At 36.3% G+C, this 24,106-nt stretch overlaps 1 protein-coding gene across 5 annotated transcripts in view; it reads left to right on the plus strand.

The window, feature by feature from the left end:
- The window catches only part of QKI (QKI, KH domain containing RNA binding), a 135,783-nt gene that overhangs the window by 28,793 nt on the left and 82,884 nt on the right, over window positions 1-24,106 (plus strand). For all 5 annotated transcript variants that reach the window (XR_003793755.1, XR_003793756.1, XM_029224328.1 and 2 more), the window contains exons 2-3: window positions 4,923-5,065; window positions 21,078-21,194. Coding sequence is in view for 3 of the 5 variants with exons in the window: in XM_029224328.1 (XP_029080161.1) it covers window positions 4,923-5,065; window positions 21,078-21,194 (260 nt within the window). In the remaining 2 variants the exon portion in view is untranslated. The remainder of the gene's footprint in view (window positions 1-4,922; window positions 5,066-21,077; window positions 21,195-24,106) is intronic.

A 24,106-nucleotide genomic window follows, 5' to 3' on the forward strand; every position in this document is an offset into this window, starting at 1 on the left:
AGCCAAACTGTCCTTGTAAATCCATCTCCCAGACATGATTACTCTTAATAGTTGTTACATCCTTTTTTTTTTGACTTCTCTGTGTCTATCTAAAAATTCACATAGTATAAGTTGGGTCACATAATAGACATTCTTTTCTGTAACCTTTGAAAGAGCCTTTCCAGGGAAGTGCAGCTACTATTAAATACCTTTCATGTTACAAAACTGCTGCTGAGAACAATCTTGGAACTAGGATGGACTATATCATATTTTTTATGTGAAATTTACCAACAACTTTGAACAACTGTTAATTTTGGCAGTTTAAAGGAGGGCTGTTGAATTTAATTTTGTAGTTTTTCTTTTTGTGCTTATAGTCCTGAAATACAAAACGCAGTTTAACTGGAAAAAAAAAAAAGATCCCGTGTAGAGAATTGGCAGTAGCTTGATTTTTTTTTTTTTTTTTTTTCTTGCCAGTTTCAGTGTAGTTGCCTCAAAATTAAATCAGATTTATTTGGTCAAGTAAGCAAAATATATTCCATTAAATAGTGCATATTTTCTAGTAACCTGCTTTTTAATTCATTGTTTTTTGTACCTTGTGGATGTGGCTTTTAAAAATGAGCACAATGAAGTTATATTATTCTGTGGGTTTTGCTCAGCTCAAAATATCTTTAAAACTTTCCCTGTATTTAGTAAACCCTGAGTTAGAGGTTCTTTTTTCAGAAAAGATCTTTGTTGCCCCTAAGTACATAAGGGCATATAACAGCCACCTCTTTGTATAGTAGCAGTTGTCCTTTGGTTATAAGTAGACTTAATATTATTGCTATAAGATGTAATGAATTTCATGTAAATAGAGACTGGTGATTTGTTAATTAAGACCTAAAACAACTAAAATCTCACTTTGCTTTTTGCGTTGGTGGTATGCCAGGTTAGCGTTCAGTAAGAGGTGGCTTGCAGATAGTGAGGAAACAATAGGTTCCATCGAAATTCACTTAGAATGATGAGAGCTGTCATTTTAACTTTGTTTATAAAATGTATACTGTGTACATCAAAGCATATGTACATATTTATAAAGAGTGGCTCTTTACTGAACAAATTAATGGAAAATGTTAAATTAAAAAACAATAAATGAGTCTTTGCCTCCTAAGGTTGGAAACCAGTGGATTCAGTGAAGTCATTCAGTAAGCAACCTTCAATCATATGAGGTTCAGGCACAGGGAGGGTAAATAGGAGACTTGTCTGAAATCACAGTTACTGTTAGAACTGTAATCAGAACTTGTCCTGACTTTAGTGTCGTAAGTAACGTGTCAGGAAGTGCTAACGATTTGTTGGCTAGAAAGATGCTGTTGATAAAGGTAGTACTCAGCTGGTTAGAGTTTACAGTGAAAATTGTAAATTCCTTGAGAACTCAAACTGTCTTAGTCACCTTTTCATTCCCATCAGTACTGTCTTGTATGTAATTTGTTTTCTATTATTAAATTGAGTGATATCTTAGAGACTGAAAGAAACACGGTAGAAGGATTTTTAAATTTTAAGTAGAATATATAATTACATTGTAATTTTACTTCACATACTCCTGTCATTAGAAAACAGGTCAGAGTTCCTGCCCTCTTGACTTTAATACCCTATCTGTGGCAGAGTTGATGATGCCTGCTTTCACATCTCTAATCCATATCTCTTACTGTCCTTCTGCCTTAGAGTAGCTAAGCTCATTCCTCTCTTCATTCACCCATCCATCTGTCCAATTTACTGAGTATTAGTTGAGGACCCACTGTATTCCAGGCACTATTGTAAGAGCTGGGGATACAGCAGGTAACAGAATTTCATGGAACTCTAAGCTATTAAATAATCACAAAAATGTTTAGAGAAATACCACTTAAGTGGTAAATGTATCTTTTCTTCCATTATATCATCTAATTGGTTATATGAAGTTGTTGGGTTTTGTATATTATTATTATTATTATTTTTTTTTTTTTGCGGTACACGGGCCTCTCACTGTTGTGGCCTCTCCTGCTGCGGAGCACAGGCTCCAGACGTGCAGGCCCAGTGGCCATGGCTCATGGGCCCAGTCGCTCCACGGCATGTGGGATCCTCCTGGACTGGGGCACGAACCCGCGTTCCCTGCATTGGCAGGCGGACTCCCAACCACTGCGCCACCAGGGAAGCCCTGTATATTATTTTTAAATCTAGTCATCTTACCTGAATTTTCTTATTTATAATGGATTTTCTTGGTTTTTCTAAGTTTGATAAATTTGTTTACCTGAAAATCATTTTTTCCTCTTCAACCTACTGTATTACTATGTTTAAAGATTTTTTTAAAATATTGAATTATTCTTGCATTCATGCTGTAAATTCCACTTTGTCTTGGTGCATTATTCTTTTAATGTGCTGATGGTGGAGCTTGTTCACTTAGGATATTTGCATCTCTATCTACAAGCAAATTTTATCTGGTTTTCTTTTATGCTATTGTCAGGTTTTTATATGAGTGTTATTAACTTCGTAATAAGAATTGGGCAGTTTTTGAGGAGGAAATTTTAATGTAATAAACCAATGTTGAAAGTGCCTTTACATAGAGACCTTGACTAAAGGATATATGTGCAATTTTAATTAGATTAAATTTTTCTAATGCCCTCTGGTTAACTACTTGCTGTAATTACTTAATTATGTAAACAACCATTTATATTTAAATTGTAGGTCATTGGAAATTTGATTTGAGAATTGCTGTCATATGCTAATTTAAGATAAACACTAATTTGATACTGGACATCTTTGAGAAAGATTTCATTATGAGAGTAGAAGTATAAAAAAGAACTTAAAGAATCAACTCTTGTCCTTATAATGTAGTTAAACACAAGGTACCTTCTTTTGATTTTTTTAAAAAAAGAGTTCACTTGCTATACAGAGATAAACATTTGGTAAACTTTGACAAGCAAATTGTTAGGAGATAAGATTCGTTATAACATGAGTATTGCCATCACTGAAGCAGAAAATGTATTGTAGTACAGTATTTTCATTGACAGTCTTTGTAACTGGGTGAGAACACCTTTGATCATGCCTTTTTACTGCAGTGGATTTTATTTAACTGAAAGTGATTTAGATAACTAGTTAAGAAAATTAAAGTGTGAAATTTGATAGTTCCTTAACAGCGATAAATTGAAATTCTGTGTTTGGAAGGCATACAAATACAACTTAAGTGGTAAATGTATCTTTTCTTCCATATGAAATTACTGGTTTTTGTATATTTATATATTCTTTAACCTAGTCATCTTACCTGAATTTTATTTATAATTAAATCTTTTGGAATTTTATTATTTATTTTAAAAAGTAATTAATTCATTCATTTTGGGGCTGCATTGGGTCTTCGTTGCTGCATGCAGGCTTTTCTGTAGTTGCGGCCAGCAGGGACTACTCTTCGTTGTGGTTCACAGACTTCTTATTGCAGTGGCTTCTCTTGTTGCAGAGCACGGGCTCTAGGCGCACGGGCTTCAGTAGTTGTGGCACGCGGGCTCAGTACTTGTGGCTCGTGGGCTCTAGAGCGCAGGCTCAGTAGTTGTGGCACATGGGCTTAGTTTCTCCACGGCATGTGGGATCTTCCTGGACCAGGGATCAAATCCGTGTCTCCTCCATTGGCAGGCGGATTCTTAGCCACTCCGCCACCAGGGAAACCTGGAATTTTGTTTTTAAATACTAATGGACACAAGCTTTTTCCCCAAGGAGGGACGTAATCCATAACATGGAGATACGGTTACAGATGCATTCAGCTAAATTAATAATGACAACCCTTATTAGACAGTGTATTCCTTTGGGCAAGGGCCTGTCCTCTAGCACATCGTGGAAGCTTAATAAAGAACTCTTGAAGAATTAATTGATATCTTTGTATAGGACTTGATCCATTAAGATAGATTTCTCGTAATTTTTTTTTTTAGAAGTGATATTCATACCTGGGAACTGTCATAATTGTTTTAAAAGGTCATCGACTTTAGGTATCTCTGCCTTCTTTCTTTTATTTCATTCATGAGCTCATAGTTTGATCTCCATACCATCTTCTCCTCACAACTTCTGGATCACCAATGGCTTAGTGGTCACCTCCTAGGTACCCTCTTTTGCTCTTTACCTTACGGTACTTTTGTGGTATTTGACACTGTTGATCACCCTGTCCTTGAATCTGTCGTTTTTAGCTTCTTTGATGCTTCTCTTCCCTGGTTCTCCTGTCTACCTCCATTTCTTCTTATTTTGAATCTTCTTTTCCTCATCCCTTAAATGGTGCTTTTCCTATAGGGTCATTCAGTTCTTCCTTCTCCCTCTACCCCCTCTAAGACATCTCTTCTGTTCCTATAGCTTTAACCTATACATTTGGGTATCAGACTCAGACTTCTGCTGAGCTTAAGTTTTGTGTATCTGTTGGACATCTCTGTTTGGATATTCCAAAGATACCTAAAATATCTAAGGAAGTGGTCTGGTTTAAATCTCATTCAGATAGGTTAGTTCTGAAGTATAAAGGAAGCCTTGGTATTAGTTTTGTCTTATAGGCATTCTTAGGATAGTTATTTGGCTGAAGCTATCATTTGGAATGACTGGGTTTTTTTAGGTATGGAGAAATTAGGTAAAATAACTGGTCTGTAACATAGTGAATAAAAGCTTGGGCTCTGAAGTTACTTTGGGGACTTCCCTGGCGGTCTAGTGGTTAAGACTCGGTGCTTCCAATGAAGTTATTTTTAATAAAATATATTATTTGGTATAAATTTGATTTCTGGTAGAAATTAATTAAGACTGTAGTTCTGTTAAATGTAGACTTAATCCAGAGAATGACAGACTAGGTCAACAGCTCTTCTTTGAGTTTTAACACTTTATCAATGAAATCCTCCCCTACCCTCTTATTTTTTTTTTTCCTGGGCTAGTAAGAATATTTTTTTGTCTAACACATTTAAAATTTTTACTTTTAACAGAAATTAGCAGAGTACGGAAAGACATGTACAATGACACATTAAATGGCAGTACAGAGAAAAGGAGTGCAGAATTGCCTGATGCTGTGGGACCTATTGTTCAGTTACAAGAGAAACTTTATGTGCCTGTAAAAGAATACCCAGATGTAAGTATATTTTGTTTATATTCAATGTTTTTTTCCTGCTTCACATACTTTGGGAAGAGATATATCTGATGGTAAATACTTAAGCATTGTCAGCTGCTTTTAAAAAAAATTTCATGTGAGGGACTAGAGGCATGAATACTTGGTGTGGATAGTTTAATTAAAATTTTTTTAAAAATATGTTTTTATTTGAATGCTGCTGTGTCACTTTGGAAGTCTAGAACCAAGTAAAGACTTGGTTCTAGATTTCAAATTGAGGCAGGAATTATGGAAAGAGCTTTGGCCTGAATGTCAGAGAGCATCAGGTACAACTTTGTGCTTGTCTTTGATCTGACCTCAGCGAAGCTGTGTCATCCTTTCAGTAAAATGAGAGGCTAGACTTTATGACAGCTAAGGTTCCTTGCAGTGCTAAAATTTTTATCATAACCACTATTTATAATATTTTTTTCATCTTAGTTCCTTGTTCAGCTATTCTCCGCGTATCTTGTTGCAGATAGCCTCCTTATACTATACAATTAATTTATAAAAGGCTCCAACTCTTTGCCTTTTGTTACAAAGCCCTACATGATATGGTCTTTTTTATTTCTGACCTCATCTTAAATGATTTTCCCTCTTCCTCAACATACTGCAGTTAAATTGGCTGTTAAGAATAAGTTAAGTCTGTTCCCAGCCCAGGTACCTTTATGTTTGCTGTGTATTGATCTTAACCGGCTGGCTTCTTCTTGTCATTAAGTTTTTAGCTGAAGTGTCACTTCAGAGAGGACTCCTGACCATTTTATCTAAAAGCAATCTGGTTACTCATTATTTCACTTAAGTCTCTTTATTTCTCTGCAGCAGCACTTATTATTTGGTATTTTTCTTTTTTCTTTTCTTATCTCTCCGCAGCACAATATAAGGTACTTAAAACAAGAACCTGTTTTTGTTATTTACTGCTATATTCCCAGTGCACATAATATTGGCACATAATAGGTATCCAGCACCTACTGAATGTATAAAGGCAAACTGATGGCTTTTTGCTGTGTTTCAGAGGACTTTTCTGAAAGGAAATACAAGAAGGGGTTGGTATTGTAAGGTCAAAAATGTGATGTGTACTCGAAGTTGCATTGATTGTATGGATAGTATTATAGTTTGGAGATGGGAAGTAAATGTTATAAGTTGAGTTAATGGGGAAAAAGTGTTGGTATTTCATAAGATGCGTTTCTAATATAGTTTTCTTACAAGCTAATACATTTACTCTTTTTTTTAGTAAGTATTTTTGATTGCAAATATGTAAACAGTTCTGGATAACATAGGCAAAGAAAGAGTTTGTTGGAAGATAATTGGGTGTGGTACAGAGTGTTAAAGGAATAGCTGGAGAACAAAGCTTCATATAAGACAGGAACCAGGGCAGTTCTGAGAATCTCAGCAGTGGGAGTTTAGACCTTCCCTGTTGAGAGCCTTGCTCTTAACATAATTTGGCATCAGTGCCTCTCAGATTTTATCTTCAAACTTCAGATTCTTAGGAGAGAGAATGTATTTTGGACCAGTCTGCCACGAGTAAGGCCTGGGGTTAACTGACATAACCTAGACGTGACCACCCTGGACCTATTCTGGGTATTGGATGATTCCTTGGTGTGGTAAATTGTGATTTGGGCAGCTGTCCCAATTGGAGTCTACTACTTTTTGGTGTTTCATATCTCCTAAAAGATACCAGCCTTCTCATCTGCTTGTTTGAACTCTAAAGGATAAGGATTCAGCACAAGCCATTAACATAGAATAGGTAAGAGCATGAGACTGTGTTAGAGAATATAACCTTAATCTGCCTGGTCCCCATTCTTTAAAAAAAAATGCTATTCAGGGAATGATGTTTATATTGCATTACTTAAAAGACACATGTTCTGTATAATCCTCTAAGTCAGAAGAGATGTATTTTATATTGTGGGTCCAGGGGGAGGCACCTTTTTACTCTATTCCTGTCCTTTTTCCACCAGTTGAGATTCACTGTCATGGTCAACTACAGTTGTTGACACGTGTGTTGGAGCGAAACAGTGTTTAGTTCAGTGGTTGTCAAAATGTGGTCCCAGGACTATAGTATCCACACCTCCTAGGAACTTGTAAATGTTCAAGCCCCACCTCAGACTAGATGAGTCAGCAACTCTGGGGCTAAAGCCCAGCAGTCTGCCTTCTAAGCCCTGTAGATGATACTGATGCATGCTAAAGTTTGAGAAGCACTGCTCTCGTTTGTTTACGTTGTCATCATAAGCTGGGCTAACAGGTAATCACGTAGGGTCCTTTTACCAGGCATTGTTTCAGAAGGCAGGTGGGGGTGGTGAACTGAATGTCTCTGCTCTTATGGAGCAGGCATTGCAATAGCAGAGACAGACAATAAACAAATGAATATTTTCTTTAGGTTCAGTCAGCGCTGTGGAAAAAAAAGTGGAGTAAGCAGATAAACAGTAGCTATGTGTTTATAGTCAAGGAATCTCTTATAAGATGAAGGGAATGCAGAGACATGAATGGAGTGATGGGGAGGAAGGCATGAAATCGTCTGGGGGAAGAACATTCCAGGCAGAGTGGTCAGCAGTGCAGTGATTCTGAGGCATGAGCATGCTTGGGAAGTGTAGTAAGATGCGAGGTTAGAAAGTTAGCAGAGGGACCCTATCCTCAAGGGGCTGTGGGTCCCGGTAGGGATTTCCGATACTGCTGAGTGAAATGGAAAGCCAGGGAGTGCTGTGGGCTCAGTTGGGTTTTAATAGATTCATTCTGGCTTCTGTGTGGAGAAAGGCTGTGTGTGATGGTGACAGCAGGGAGACCAGCTAGGGGGCAGAGGAGGAACTTGAACAAGCGGACTTAGAAATGCTTGGATCCTTCATAATTGATGACTTGGAGCCAACAGAATTTGCTGGTAGATTGGATAATGGGGTGTGAGGGAAAATTAGGGATAGCTCAGAGGTTTCGATTGATTGGAGTAACAGAATCACCAGTTCTTGAGCTATGAAAGACTGAGGGAAGAGCAGGTTTGGGGGTGGGGCTTAGGTTCTGATTTAGAGGTGTTGAGTTTGAAGTCAGACATCCAGATGTGGGCATGTCAAATAGGCAGGTGGGTATATGAGTTGTGGATGATTCTTGGCACCCAAAAGTGTCTATTTTATCAAAGCTTTTTAAATGAGAAATTTAGTTATTCATAGGAGAGAAACAGGTATAAAGCTATTTTGGTCCTCCAGATCATTTTTTTTAATACCTTGATTTTAAATTTCTGTTAAAAGAATTTGGCAAAATTGGGATCCGCATATAGTTTTTCTTTGAGGTTATCAATACATACCAAATGAATTAGTAATTGTTTTGTAGTCTGTACTAGGAACTGTATCTCATCTTTAAAAAAAAATTAAATAATGTTAAACAAAATAAAACAAGGACGTGTGTTGTGTGTCTGATTTTGGCAGTATGGAAAAGATTTTATTTCAGAATTATGAATTAGATATTGGCCACGATGAAACAAATATGCATTTTTATTACTCCTGTTTTTCTCAATATGTCTTAGAGATCATTACGCATGCTTCTCTCTCACCTCCCCCTTTTGTATGTAGGCTCGATTTTGTGAGTGAATTCATCCTATTTGACTCAAAAATGCTTTATTAAAGTTTCAAAGGGGCAGTGTAGCACAGTGGGCAAAAGTAGGGACTCAGACTCCTGGCTGGCTCTGCTGCTTGTATTGTGACTTTGGGCAAGTCCGATCCTTAGTTTCCTCATCTCTGTAATGGAGATGGTCTCTCACAGGCTTATGAGGGGTTATAAGTGAGTTAATACATGTAAAGCACTTGGAAAATGCCATTATGCTGTGTAAGTAATAGCAGAATGTAAGCTCCATGACGGTGGGGATTCTTCCCTTTTTTGTATTCTCACTGCCTAGGATAACGTCTAGTAAACAGTAGATGTATAATAAATATTTGTTGTGTGTATCTGTATGAAAGCCTCACTCTTTCAAATATTGCTGAAATTTTAAAAAAATATGTTGCCTTTTGAGTTTGCACGTAGCAACTTATTTATAAAAGTAAGTGTTAATTTGGAGGTATTGTTTTGGAGTTGGCTGTGTATAGCTCTGGGACTGATAAGAAAAGAAAGTCTTAGATCACGTGTTTGAGAAATTAGTGCCTTATAGTGTCCTTCGCAATGTTTTTGAATCAGTGGCTTAATGGTATGGGAATGAGAAGGTAATATGAGTAGCTTGTTGAAGATGTATTAAAAATATTACACATTTATTAATATTTATATTTATTAATAAACCAGACTTTTATTGCATCTCTACTGTGTACTAAGCACGTCCTGGAGGTGGGGATATTAATTTAGTAGAGAAAACTCTTTGACATAGTTGAGGTAATAGTGGGTTTTTGAGCCATTCAGGCCTAGGTTTTGAATCCTGGCTTAGTGCCTTCCTGGCTGTATTTGTCAACAGTCGCCACAGCAGTGCTCCATGTAAGCTATCCTAAAACTCAGTGGCATAAAATAACAAGCATTGATTTCTGTGCTCTTTATTTAGTCTACACTGTATGTTGGCTGCAGTTCTGCTGATTGGGCTTAGCCGAGGTTGGTCTAGGCCGGCTCTGGGTGGGTTTAGATTACCTTTATGTTCCTGCTGGGCGCAGCCCAAAGGGGCAGCAGCTACTTGGAGCAAGCTCTTTTCATGGCAGGTCACTGGAGTGTCAGAGCCAAGCCAAGCCAAATTGCTTAAACACGTGTAAGACCTCTACCCTTCTTCCATCAGCTAACATTCCATTAGCTCAGTGATTGTCAACTGGATGATTTTGCCCATCTGGGGCATTTGGCAATTTCTAGAGCTATTTTTGGTTGTCAAAACTTGGCGGGAGTACTAGTGGCCTCTAGTGGGTAGATGCCAGGGCTGCTTCTAAACATCCTACAATGCATAGGACAGCCCCGGCAACCAGGAATTGTCCTGCTCCAAATGTCAGTAGTGCTGAGGTTGATAAACTGCATTATCAAATCACTCCGTCCACATGAGAAGGGGACTAGAATAAATATTAGCAAAAAATAATTGAGACTATCACATTGGCTTTGAGCACATGTAAACTTCAGAATCTGTTTCCTTGCCTATAAGATCATAAGGTCTACGTCATAGAATTATTTAGAGGAATGAAGATAACAAATATATGGTATCTGGATAGAGCACTCAGTACGGTTCTTATGATCATGACTAAGGAAAAAATTCCTATCCTTGAAGGAGCCCACAGTGTTATATGAAAGAGAAAAGCTATTGCATTATCATATAAGACTATTTAAGTTTATCATACAGTCATAAAATGACCGACATGGATGAAGACTAAAGTTAATGCATAGGCCATCGAAGTGTTGATTTGGCCAGTTATTAAGGACTTGTTTGAATCCATGAAGATCTTATAAACAGTATATGAATGGAGTTAACTCTGATTGATATAAGTAAAATATGTTATATTTTAATGAGTCAGTAATAATTCTGTCATTAAATTTGCCTGGTTATTGTTTTTGGGTTCTGAGAAATTGTTTTATAGGATCTGCCAGGGTGGTAGAATAAGTTTCAAATATTGGCAGGGTCTAGCTGTTAGGGATATTAGTTAGCCTGTATATACATGAACAGATTAGATTGTGAAGCTGTTAACTTGAGATATGTTATGACTAAATTGTAGTGAGACTTTACCCAGAAATGTTATATGAAGATAACTTTGATTTTCTGATGTTTTTAAAATGGGTTTTAATTTTGAATGATTATAGCATTAAAAGGTTTGTCTTGGGTCTAGGCTATTCGTGGTGACACATATTGTCAAAGGGTTGTACGATGGATAAATGCCCTTTCAAATATTTTTTCCAGTTTGTAGGATTTCAACACGGCAACTATAAATAATAATGTAGATTTATAATGTTTTTCACAGTACACACTAGCTCATGATAATAGTCTATGTCAGTGGTGGAGCATGAGTTTTAAGTCACCTTTCAATTTATTTCTCTTGGGCTTGCAGATAAAATTTGGCTAGTCATAGCTTCAGAGTTAGTATGGAGTTATTCGTAAGTTTCACTTTCTCAAGATTGTCGTCTGCAAATTGCCTGTTGAGCTGGCATTTGTTTTGGAGGAGTTATGAAAAGAGAAAAGGGGTCAATGCAGTTGGTTATCTTTACTTAAGCCTTTGTTCCTTTGACTCTTGTGGCTTTCTTATTGTGTTGAAAGACTGGATATAAACTACTTTCGTCTTTGATCTTCTGAGAAGCAAATGGACGTTAAGTCAAAATTTAATGATCTACTAAGTCTCTCTTCTCAATACCAAGGTTAAGCCTTGATTTTTGGCAGGATATGATCTTAATTATAAGTGAAAATATTTTAAAACATCTGCACATCTCTCTTTGGTAATTTATACAGGAAACTCTTAAAGATAGACTGTTGATTTGAAGAAGGTTAGTTACATATTTTTATTGAATGGAGTTGTGAAATGTTTCAGATTGCATATTAACCTATTGGAGTTTTTAACTTAGCAGTACAATTTGATAATATAGAGCATGTCTAAGCTTCTAAGTTTTAGGTAGAGAAACTGTTATTGTTGACTTGTAACTTTAAACAGATCAATTTAGTGAAGGTCAATTTCATGACATTTGGTTTTGAAGTTTCATTTTTATTTCATTCTGCAAGGATGTATTGAGGGCCTACTGTGTACCAAATATTTAATAGGCTCTTTGTGGTCTGAGATATACTAAATTTCTTAGGATGTTAATAGAAATTATTCCAAAAAGGATTTCAAGACAGTCTGAAAACGAATTTTGTTTAGTTCAGGTTTTTTCAAAATTTAATGGTTTTTAAAATAAGCCTTCTCAGAGTCTTAAAATGTGAATGCTTTCTTTTGTAAGTAATATATTTTGATATTAAAAAGGACTAGTGTCTAGAAGAACAAGTTAAAAGATGGAGTTTGTTTTTAGGGAAGAATTATTGCTTGTAAGCAAATGTTTTCCAGGCTCAGCTGAGATAGAAAGTTTTGTCTGTGATTTATCTTATCCAAAAAGAGTTTGTTAGGATCTGCTCTGTTAAAATTATTGTTACAAAGGACTTACGGAATTAGATGGAAACCTGATTACAGGCATCCACCTCCATATCTCTAAGATTCTCACTGAAATAATCAAAGGAATAAAATACAAAGATTGGAGAGAAACCTGCCTCTCAGGGCTATTGGGTGTTTCTGTTAGATATTAAAGGGAAGCTCAAGGTGCTGATCTGCTCTTGGCCCATTTTGGGAAAGCAGTGTCTCCTGGAAGTGAGTGAAGCAGTCAGTAACAGAATCTTCCTAACCCTAACCCTCTCCCCTCCAAAGTTGGCAAATGAAAATGGGGTGTGGAGTAGTCCAAGGCTATACCACTTGAGCTTGGCCACCCGTTTTTGTGCCTGCTTATCATAGGTGACCTAAATTTATTTTGTGAGTAAATGAACTCATCATATGAGCAGAAAACTACTGTAGTTTTTGATAGAACCTGCCTTAACTTTACCCCATGGACATTGAAATAGAACTTTTCAATGACTAGCCTTGGAACTAAATTTAACTATTTCATTGGGAAAGCATATTATATGTCTTAATAAACCCAGCCCTTTATAACAAAATAGTTCATAATAAATTAGGGACTTCCTGAAATCTAATTTTTGACTTCAATCTCACTGCCTTTCCTAAGTTCAAAAATAGTATCAGGGGCTTCCCTGGTGGCGCAGTGGTTGAGAGTCCGCCTGCCGATGCAGGGGACACGGGTTCGTGCCCCAGTCCGGGAAGATCCCACATGCCGCGGAGCGGCTGGGCGCATGAGCCATGGCCTCTGAGCCGGCGTGTCCGGAGCCTGTGCTCCGCAACGGGAGAGGCCGCAACAGTGAGAGGCCCGTGTACCGCAAAAAAAAAAAACCAAAAAGTATCAGTAAGTAGCCTACCTAGCATGAACTTGGCCATCTCCATGTTTCATATTGGTATGACAATTTTTTCTTTATTGCTTGGTAAGGAATTGATTGAGTTTAAAAAAATGTATCTATGTTGTATTGTTTGGGGTTACAGAACAATGATTACTTTCTTGCCTTTTTATTTGTAAGATTGTATAAAAGCAGTATAAATTTGCAGTTTTAAGGACAGACTAAAAAAAAAGAAAAACAAAATTTGAGAAGTAATTAGAAACATAAGGCCAAAGAGGAGATCTGAGTATAAACCAGTAAAATTTTGATATCATTCAGTAGCAAGAGCCTGAACGAAGGCAGTGGCAGTTGAAATGAACACAAGGGGACAGATTAAACAATGAAAATCTTAAGATTTCTTAGTCTGTTACATGTGGAGGATAATATTGTAGAGGAACCAAGAGTAAGAGATGATAAAAGTACTATATTAATAGAATATAATAATTAAAAGTCACTGTAAACTGAGTTGTACTTAACAATTTAGAAACATTGAAGCAGGGTAATATAAAAGAAGTTACCAGTAAGTCAAATGGAACTAAAATCTGTGCCAAAAAAGAGCAAGTCTCTTTAAGAGCTAAATTAGTACTTTTGGAACAGTGTATGAGGCTGCTATTTTTTTTTTTAACATCTTTATTGGGGTATAATTGCTTTACAATGGTGTGTTAGTTTCTGCTTTATAACAAAGTGAATCAGTTATGCATATACATATGCTCCCATATCTCTTCCCTCTTGCATCTCCCTCCCTCCCACCCTCCCTATCCCACCCCTCCAGGCTGTCACAAAGCACCGAGCCGATATCCCTGTGCCATGCGGCTGCTTCCCACTAGCTATCTACCTTAACGTTTGTTAGTGTGTATATGTCCATGACTCTCTCTCGCCCTGTCACAGCTCACCCTTCCCCCTCCCCATATCCTCAAGTCCGTTCTCCAGTAGGTCTGTGTCTTTATTCCTGTCTTACCCCTAGGTTCTTCATGACATTTTTTTTTTAATTCCATATATATGTATTAGCATACGGTATTTGTCTTTCTCTTTCTGACTTACTTCACTCTGTATGACAGACTCTAGGTCTATCCACCTCATTACAAATAGCTCAATTTCGTTTCTTTTTATGGCTGAGTGATACTCCATTGTATATATGTGCCACATCTTCTTTATCCATTCATCCGATGGTGGGCACTTAGGTTGTTTCCACCTCCGGGCTATTGTAAATAGAGCTGCAGTGAACATTCTGGTACATGACTCTTTTTGAATTTTGGTTTTCTCAGGGTATATGCCCAGTAGTGGGATTGCTGGGTCATATGGTAGTTCTATTTGTAGTTTTTTAAGGAGGCTGCTATTTATGAATACAGTCTAAGGATCTATGAAATTGTTTTCTCAAGTTTTGCTGCATAATCTGTGGTCAGAATTACTAAGTATTTGATCTCCTAGACTCATCTTCAGGGTTTGAGGTAACACTTGTAAGCTCAGTCTTGACTCAAATAATCATACTCTTCTCTCTCGCTGTCTCTTTTTTGAAGTTATACGTATTTGTAGTTGAATTATGTGGATGAACTAATAATCACATAAGGGCTTTCATTCATGTAAAAGGTTTGATTAAGGTAAAAAGAATATGTATGTTGATTATTAAAGCAGTGATCCTAATCAGTAAAAGACAGATGACAATTGAAAAGGCAAGGCTTGGTTATGTAAAAGTAGTATGGTAATTATATGCTTTGTGATGTAGGTGGAACTCATTCTGAAAGTAAATTTGAATCTGAAGAGGGTTTTTATAAACTTGGTACTAAACATTTTTTGAATGATTAACAAGAACGAGAAAACTAAACATGAGTATCTGGTATGATCAGGGTGTATATGTTTAAGGTCTTTAGAAGAGAGGCATTATGCCCTACCGTGTCCAAGCTCTGTAGTCAACCTAGGTGTTCTAGGATTTGGAGTACTTTTTTAACCTCTCATGTATTAAATGTAGGTGATAATGGTAACTGTGTTCTAGTGTTGTTGTGAGGATTAAGTGACTTATTGCATGTAAAGTGCCAAGCATCGAAGTTGGCTTTTACTGGAACACTCATAGTAGAACATATTTCAGTGTACTCAACACCTAAGAAATGTTGAGTGACATAATCCTAGCACTCATGATACTTCCGTATTGAAATGGAAAGTGGAAATAATAGTTGTTTTGTTTCTGTGACATCATTGACTCTGTCATTTGGAATTTATCCTTAGATCAGTCAGGCTTACCATTTAAAAAGTTTCTGAAATGTGTAAGAGTTCCTGTGCTGCCTATAACTTATTTAGTGATTTTACTGAGAGTGAAAAATCACTGTGATTTCTGTGAACTCTTTTAAATTGTATTATCCAACAATCTGAACAAATACTAGTTTCTTCTGAGTGCTGTATATTGTGTGAGGCACTGTGGATTAAAACACACGCACTGTGGATTAACACACACACACTTGTGTGAGGCACTGTGGATTAAAACACACACACACGCGCACACACACACACACACACACACACGCGCGCCCACCCCCACCCCATTGCTGGTTTCTGACTTCAAGGAATGCCCTGCGAAAGAATGCAGATCGTTGCATACTGTGTGACAGAAGGGCTGTAAGAGGTGGGTACAAAGTGTTCTGAGATCCTCACTTAGGAGGAGAAAACATCTGTCTCTGGGAGTCAAAGAACACATAAGGAAATCACAGAAGGAACACTTGAGCTCAATACTATGTGATGAGGATTTGACATGTTTGGTGGCAAGGAAGGAGGAAGAAAGGTGTTAACAGGGAACAAAAATTGAACGTACCTGCTGTTTTAGAGAACAACATGTGTCTGAACAGAGGATAATAGCAAAAATAAAGGTTCAGAAAGTAGTTAGGGATCGATTTAAAGGGCCTTGTTGTATGAGTTTTGACCTTACACCGTGAAAAATATTTTCATCTATTTGTGTCGTAAAACCCTTGTTGGCTTTCATTGCCTTTATATTTTTATTTTAATTGGTTAAATAATGTTTTGTTTTTCTAAGTACTTGTTGTTTAGCTTCCACACGACAATCATCATCTTATTCACCTGAGTTTGTTTTGTATGGTTTCAGCCTCTTTCCCAATTATATCTATACTCATGGGATAAAGATTTGACATAATTAGGATATCCAAATTTATATGCTATAGATTTCATATTTTGGTTATTATTGGTTACCGGTTTTCACTTTTACATCTGTTGATGTAAATGCTTCTTCTTAACATAGCCCTGTGCCAGTAACCGAAGATGTGTAGAAAGGCCTAATATATGAAAGGTTTTGCAAAATGGTTCCTATAGTAATTATTATATAGCTTAAGAAGACATATTTGGCTGCTCATCTAGAATTAATATGAACATAGAGAAGGGATAAGACATCTGTCTCCCCAAAAAGTACGAGGCATTTAGATACATTCATTGTTTGTTTGTGTTTTTTAAACAGAAGACTTTCCTTGATATTCTTCCCCCCCACCCCGAACTCTTGTATCCATGACCAAACTGATTTCAGTTGATGAATGAATATAGTTCTGGCATGAATATTGGTTGGTATTTTCATTTACATTAATGAGTAGCCGAAAGTGAAAATCATGAAGACATATGCTGAAACTTTATTTGTTCATAAATGACAAGAGCAGTTTATTTGCTGAATTGGATAATGGTTTCAGATATTGGAAGAACATTGTGCTATTCACAATGAGTGACTTTAGATGCAGCAAACTTTTAAATTTAATCTGCATTGTTAACATTTTCTCCTTTGCTCTTATAAGTCGAGTTAATAAAACAGTAAATCAAGTCAAACAAAATATTCTGGTACTTTTAATTAAAAACAGTTGTATTGCTAAGTAGTCACGACTCTTGTCTCATCTTACACATTTGCATAAGATGGCTTACTGGTGTTGACTGCCACTTGAGGTGGTCCATTTTTGGTCATCTGCTAAGCAGAAGACTTTATCAATACATATACATTTGTGTGTGTGTGTGTTTGATACCTACTAAATTGCTTTTGTGATCTGATGTAAGGTTTGTAAGGTATATAACTAAAATCACCTTACAGATACTAGACAAAATACTTAAAAACAGATTATCAATTTATTGTATGAAAAGCAATCCAGAGAAATACATCTTCTTTTTAAAATTGTTTTTCCAAAATTTTAAGCAGAAATTACTGTTTAACACTTCTTAGAAGTGTTTCACTGAAATGCTTTTAGAAATCCATTTTTTATTCTCTCTTTTGATAGTGTGCCACAGAAGGTTTTATCTTTAATTGTACATTCTTAAAAAGGTTAATGGAAAGATTTGCTATAATACTTTATATTTTGTCATTGGGAGAACTCTGTCATGTCTATTTAAAATTAAGTCAGCAGCAACAAATAGCATTAGACATGACTGTTGTTAACCTCTTCTTTAGAAATTAACATGGCACTTGGCAGAGATATAATTGGTAAGCCACAGAGAAGGTCTGTACTTAAACAGTAGAGTTAATGAATGTCTCTTTTTTCTTCTTTGAGCCTTTAAAGTTGTAGTTAGCTTAGGCTGTTTGAAATGATTTTCTTTGAATGTGTTGTGACATTGGTTTAATTGAATGAAGCTGCAAAACTAGCATGATAAATCAACACAGAATGAAGTTTAATGCAAGGCAAATGATATTAACTTGGAAATTGGTTGCAGTAGACAAAGCAGCTGCTATGATTAATTTTTTTTCATTCTCTACTTACACCACTTTGAGAAGGATGACCTTGATGGTTTCAGTTGTATTAGAACCCCAGTGGTGTGCACTTTAACACATTTGAGCTCTTTTTTGCTGGTTGTGGTGCAGTAGAGATTGGTTAATTTATAAGGTTAGGAAAATTTTGTTACAGATTTAATATGTTGGTTTTGACTGGCTTTAAAACATTTTTTATTTAGTAAATAATAATTGGGAGGATTACTTAGCTATGGTAGAAGTCTTTTTCTATGTAATCTTAATGCTGTGGTTTCAGCAAAAGAGATTTAATACGTGAAAAGAATAGAATGTGCCAAAGAGGGTCTTTTTTTTTTTTTTTCTTTTTTTAAAATAAATTTATTTATTTTTATTTTTGGCTGTGTTGGGTCTTCGTTGCTGTGCACAGGATTTCTCTAGTTATGGTGAGCGGGGCCTAGTCTTCGTTATGGTGCATGGGCTTCTCATTGCAGTGGCTTCTCTTCTTGCGGGCTCTAGGCGTGTGGGCTTCAGTAGTTGTGGCACATGGGCTCAGTAGTTGTGGCACATGGGCTCAGTAGTTGTGGCTCGTGGGCTCTAGAGCACAGGCTCAGTAGGTGTGGCACATGGGCTTAGTTGTTCCACGGCATGTGGGATCTTCCCGGACCAGGGCTCGAAGCCATGTCGCCTGAATTGGCAGGTGGATTCTTAACCACTGCGCCACCAGGGAAGCCCCACAGAGGGTCTTCTAGGTGTTTGTATGTCATGAAGTGGAGGCCAACAACTTTGACAGAGGACACAAATATAAAACAATTACATATTAGTTATTTGAAGTGCTAAAGTACCTCCATTCGTAATGCATTTTTTCCAGACATTCTTTGCCATGTTTGAGATATATAATGTATACCAACTGTATGAGTTACTTTGGAAAAAGATCTGTATAGAGCACAACTATTATTGAGGAAGAGCTGGCAAAGACTACTTATTTTAAGAAGCAGTCAAGGTAGAAATAGAGTAAAGGCATTTTCACAGGTTTCTTGAGAGCAAGGAGAATTTCTCCTCTTCCTCTCCTCCCCTTTCTCCTTTTTAAAAAAAATTCCTAGCATCTATTGCACTCTTTGCCACATAGGAAGCCTTGAATACATGTTTCATTAAGTTGAATTTAAAAATGAAATGTTGTTTCCTATTCTACTGAAAAATACTCAAACTAAACAAAATTACACATAATAAGCATAATGCTTATAAAGTCTGGGTCGAATAATTCTAATATCTAGAGGCCTGGTGGATTTGTTTCTTTTGTCTTGTTGTTTCTTCAGATTTTTGTTAATGTCATTTTACGTTCTTGTGTATTTGGTTATTTTCTAGTGTGTGCCAGATAATGTATTTACTGAATAGCTTACAAAAATAATATAAGGCCTAAGATTATGTTGTCTTCCTCCAGAGAGAATATATGTCAGCTTCTGACAGGTACCTACTGTTAACTAGCAACCCAAGATCACCCCGGTACAATTTTGCTTATTGAGGTTGAGACAGTTTTGATGTTCATATGCAGAGTCTGTAAGGGCCTGGGAAATTAGGGTTCACTTTTACCCCCAGAACGCACACCCATCAGATCCCTCCCCAAAGCAAAGACCGGGGACGGGGAGGCGCTCACATTGGTGGTTACACACTCCAACCCACGTCCCTTGAAGTTCAGGCTCTTAGCTGTCCTCTCCGGATTCAGCAAACATACCTAGAGGACAAGGAGTTCCCCAAAGCCAGGCTAACATCCTCTTGATTCTCTGTCCTCCCTACGATCCTGAATTAGCAATTCTTCACAGTCTTGCTGGGTCTCTCATGCATTCAAGCAGATGTTTTTTCCTTCTGTGTCCTATTTTACTGGAATTGCTCAGCTGGTTTGAATTACCCTTAGTACTTAACAGAAAATTCCATGAAATTTTTTAAGAGGTTGCCTTTAAATCCAAGTACATCTAGAATTGACCAACTTCACGCAGTACAGAGTAAAAATATATTAGAACGAGGGCCTGAGAAAGAGAAAAAACACACATATCACAGAAAATCTATCAACAGAGGCCTGGCTCTCTGTTCATTTAGAGCAGACGCTTCCTACTTTTTGGCAACTTGCCAACCCCACCTTTATATGTAGTCACAGATTCTATAAAACTTTATTCCCTCTCCTCAGCTTGGTATGGAAAAACTTATATCGTAATCCCCGGAGGGAAGAGGGCTTTCTTCCATCCTTATACGTGTACTACCCGTCTTTCATTTGGGAATCACTTTTGTAAGATGTGGCGGTGCTGGTGAGCAGCTAAGGCAAAGTAAGAAGCCATTGGAGTACAGAAGATTGAAGAACTGCCCTGGCTGCTTAAGCCTTGACAGCAGTCAATTCTGGCATATTAGTGTTACTAACGATACATTAGCAGTAGGATTAAAATGCAAGAATAAAATAGGAAGTATAAGAATTAGTAACTTAATTGATTGAATAAGTTAATAGAAACCACCCATCAGTCTTTGTGGAACTGATAGTATAAACATTCATTTTTATTTTGTCTTTTATGCAGATGACATGTGAATGAGGAAAATTTACTTTTCAATATTCAGAGTCAGTCTGTTTTTCCCATTGGACTTTTTAAAAAAATTAACTTCTATGAATGAATACTTGAAACTTCTGTGGAGGGATGACAATTACTTATTTATATAATTATTTTTGTCACTGTCCTATTCGTGATAAGAGTTAAGGTTCTTTGTCAAAGTAGTAATATAAGCTAAAGGTAGAAATGGAAAATAGAAAGGAAAATAAGGATGCAGAGATAAAATTGTGCAAGGAGTGTGGTGAAAAATGTAGACTCTCATGACTTAAATATTTAGTATAGGGTGGAATCCAAATTTGGCCATCAGTGTTCTGGCAGCCAACCCCAGAATACAATTCTCTCTGAACAGTTGCTTTGGAGAAAGTATAACTTAGATAAATAAGACAGGAGTTCTCCCCCAAGGATTTCTGTAGAAAAGGCCACCACTATCTAACATAATGAACAGTTCCCTGAACCCTGTCATAAAGGATTTTGTAGAAGGGATTTGCATTCTTGGGTGGCACCTAAGATTTTGTCTAACTCTTTAATATACTCTGGTTTAGATTACGTGTTGATGGGCAATTGAGTATAGTACCTGTTTTAGTTAGATACTGTTGTTCCTAATCCATAATTTGTATTAATACATACGAAAATTTCAAGCTAAACATGAGCTGCTGTAATTTCACCCCCAGACTTGTCAAGAAATTCATAAGATTTTATTTCAACTTAATATTTTTAAAAAATCTAACTGAAGGAAGTAAATTTATACTTTAAAATAACTTTAAGTGAATAATGTATGGTGATTTTTTTTCCCCCCAGTTTAATTTCGTTGGGAGAATCCTTGGACCTAGAGGACTTACTGCTAAACAGCTTGAAGCAGAAACAGGATGTAAGATAATGGTCCGAGGCAAAGGCTCAATGAGGGATAAAAAGAAGGTAAGTCCTTGAAAATGGGGAAGGTCTTTATGTGAATAATTTACTTATACTTTCGAATTTTAGTAACAAAATATCTAGACCCTAGAACACTATACATTATTTGATGTCTGAAACTTTTGAACTTTTTAAAGGTGTTGTCATGATTTTCCCTTTTTGATTATCATTTTTCATTTAGCCAGCTAATATCAGTCTATGATATTAGCTTTGGTTTTTACACTTGAGAAACGCCAGTTTGGAAATTAGTCAGACTATAATGTTGTATATATAAAAGATGTAACTAAAACTTTGAAAAATCTAAAATGTTTCTTTTGATGAGATTTAAATGAGAAGGATCAAATGAATAACTTTGGATGTATGTCATCTCATCAGGAGAGTTAGTAAACATAGGAAAAAAAGGCTTATAACTAGCCATATGAGAGTCATTTTGGTTTTTACCAACATTTTGTGTTGATTTTAAGTTTTCTAGACATTTTACTTTAAAGTGTATTGTTCCTGCTTTCTGGTTTTTTCTTTTGCCACTCTTGTTTTTCTAGTATAATAAACACCTAACTACCTACTTTAAACATTGTTTTTAGGAAGGTTTTTTTGCCTTGTTTCCTTTTATCCAGTGATACTAAGAGGCAGAATACTTTTGAAATTTCTGCCTGTGTGAAAAATGTTTGACTGATTTTAAAAAATAACCTAGATTTTGATTGCCAAAGATGAGATTTATTGTTAGGAACGGTTTGTTGTTTATTTTTTAAATACATTGCCTTGAAAGGGATATCAAATGATAGACCTGTTATGTTACGTTATGTTATTGTTATGTTAGAGCGTGTGCATTGAATCACTTTGTGGAGCTTACGGAATGACCACCAGACCGATAAGGTATTCTGACTTCATTCTGATATGCATCTTTTTGAGCTTCTCACTTCATTTCATTTAAGCTCTCCCATAAGCTGACTGGATCTCAATCATTTTCTCTCCTTACAGACAAATAATGACTTAGTAGTTAAGTTGGAGGGAGAGGCCAGTCAATGATATTGATTATCTTTAGATCTTATTATAAGCTGTTCTTGTCAGCTGAGTATAAAGATACTTTGAGGGAAGCATGTGAGTTCTCCCTAAGCATATTTAGCTGTTGTATTTAAAACAATTTTTTTAATTAGAATCTTAAAAAAATTTAAGCATATTGTGAATCAGCTGAGTGGCAATCTCATATCGCCATGCAGTTTTGGTTCCCCTGTTTGCACTTATGGTTGCGTTGCATTAAGTAATGCTAATTTAATAGCCTAGGGACAGTGAGATGAACTCTCAACAACTGAAGGACAAATAAATCTTCACCAAAAGATTAGTGTATCCATCAGTTAAACAAGTTATTAATATCGGTCAGTTAACAAAACATGTTTTGCCCTCTCCTCAGCCTCTCTTAGTTCTGTAGTAATGGCTCTCCACTTACTCCACTCACACACTCACAGGCACTGAGGATTAGAGCTTGGAACTGTAATGAGACATGGTGAGTTCTGTTTTCAGTCAAGTTGAACTTTGTAGCCTGAAGAACATTTTTCTGCTATCATTTTTGACAGAAGATTAGAGTGGTTAAGAGAGTAAGCTCTATAATCATCTTGCTTTTGTTTGAATCTTGGTTCTATCACTTAGCAGCTTTGTGATTTTAGCAAATTACTCCATCTCTTTGTGCCATATAATGTAGTGAGGGAGTAGTGATGTCACTTCTCTCTTATGATGGTTGTGAGGATTAAATCAGTTGTAAAGCACTTAGAATAGTGTTTTGACACATAGTAATCAATCAATTAATGTTAATGATTGTTCTTAATAAATTTTATATTAACATTATTAGTTAGTACATTTTATGTTTAAACTCATATTGTATCATGGGGGGACACTACAGTTTTTTACGCTTTGGAAATGACAGTACTTTTGTCGTTGCTTTGTGACCTTTGAATATCCCATATTCTGATGGCTTTTCTGTTTTGTTTCTCTGGTGGTTGGTGTGTCCATATTCTGTCTTGTCCACTTTGTTCTTAAGCACAAATAGAAGCAGTTCGCACATTTTATTATTTTTTTTTAATATGTACTGTTGTCTAATGAAATAAAAAATGTTTACAGGTTAATGCATGAAAACAGTAATAAATTAAGACACCAACAAAATTTTGACTGCAGATTATATTTTTAGTTTTATTAAAGTGCTATAGATGAACATACTTAGGGGATATCAAGTTAATTTGAATGGCTGTCGTATGTTTGATATTATGGTGAAGAATTTATATGTAGATATATAATGCCAAGAGTGTTTTCTGTAATCTTAATTTAAATCTGCCCATAATTGTCAACCAACTCATTTTGGTTTATGCTGTAGTAACTCTGCCCATTGAGTTCTTAAAAGTGCTGGTAAAAGATCAAAATGGAAGGTACTGTCGTTCATTGCTTGGCTGTTATTTTTATTTTTTATTTTTTTTGGCTGTTATTTTTAGAAAGAACTTGACAGATAGATGGAAGCAAAAAGAAATATAGTAATAAGGCCGATTGAGGTATATTTCATGTGTTTAAAGGAAAACTTTAAACTTTTCTGCAGAGTTGTCAGTTTATTTAAAAGCTAGAAAATAAACCTTAATTTACTGACTGTCCAAGGTATTATGATGGAATACTGTTTGCTGATTTGTATCCTTCACTGCTAGTCTGATAAACCCAGTGAGGGCATACCATGTCTGTTTTATGGAGTACTTCCCTGTTGTTTGATCAGTACCTGGCACAGAGCAGGAACTGGAAAAAATTATCTGGGAAAGGAGTGAATGTTTAGGTAATAAATGAAAGGCATAGATGCTCCCCTATCCCTGCGCCCCATAAAAGATTTTATAAATAGAGATAATTATAAATCCTATGTGCTTTTAATTCTTTTGGGAAGATAGGCAGTG

Source organism: Monodon monoceros, unplaced genomic scaffold, assembly GCF_005190385.1.
Source record: "Monodon monoceros isolate NGI ecotype Baffin Bay Population unplaced genomic scaffold, NGI_Narwhal_1 Super_Scaffold_15, whole genome shotgun sequence".
In the NCBI taxonomy this organism is placed as follows: Eukaryota; Metazoa; Chordata; class Mammalia; order Artiodactyla; family Monodontidae; genus Monodon; species Monodon monoceros.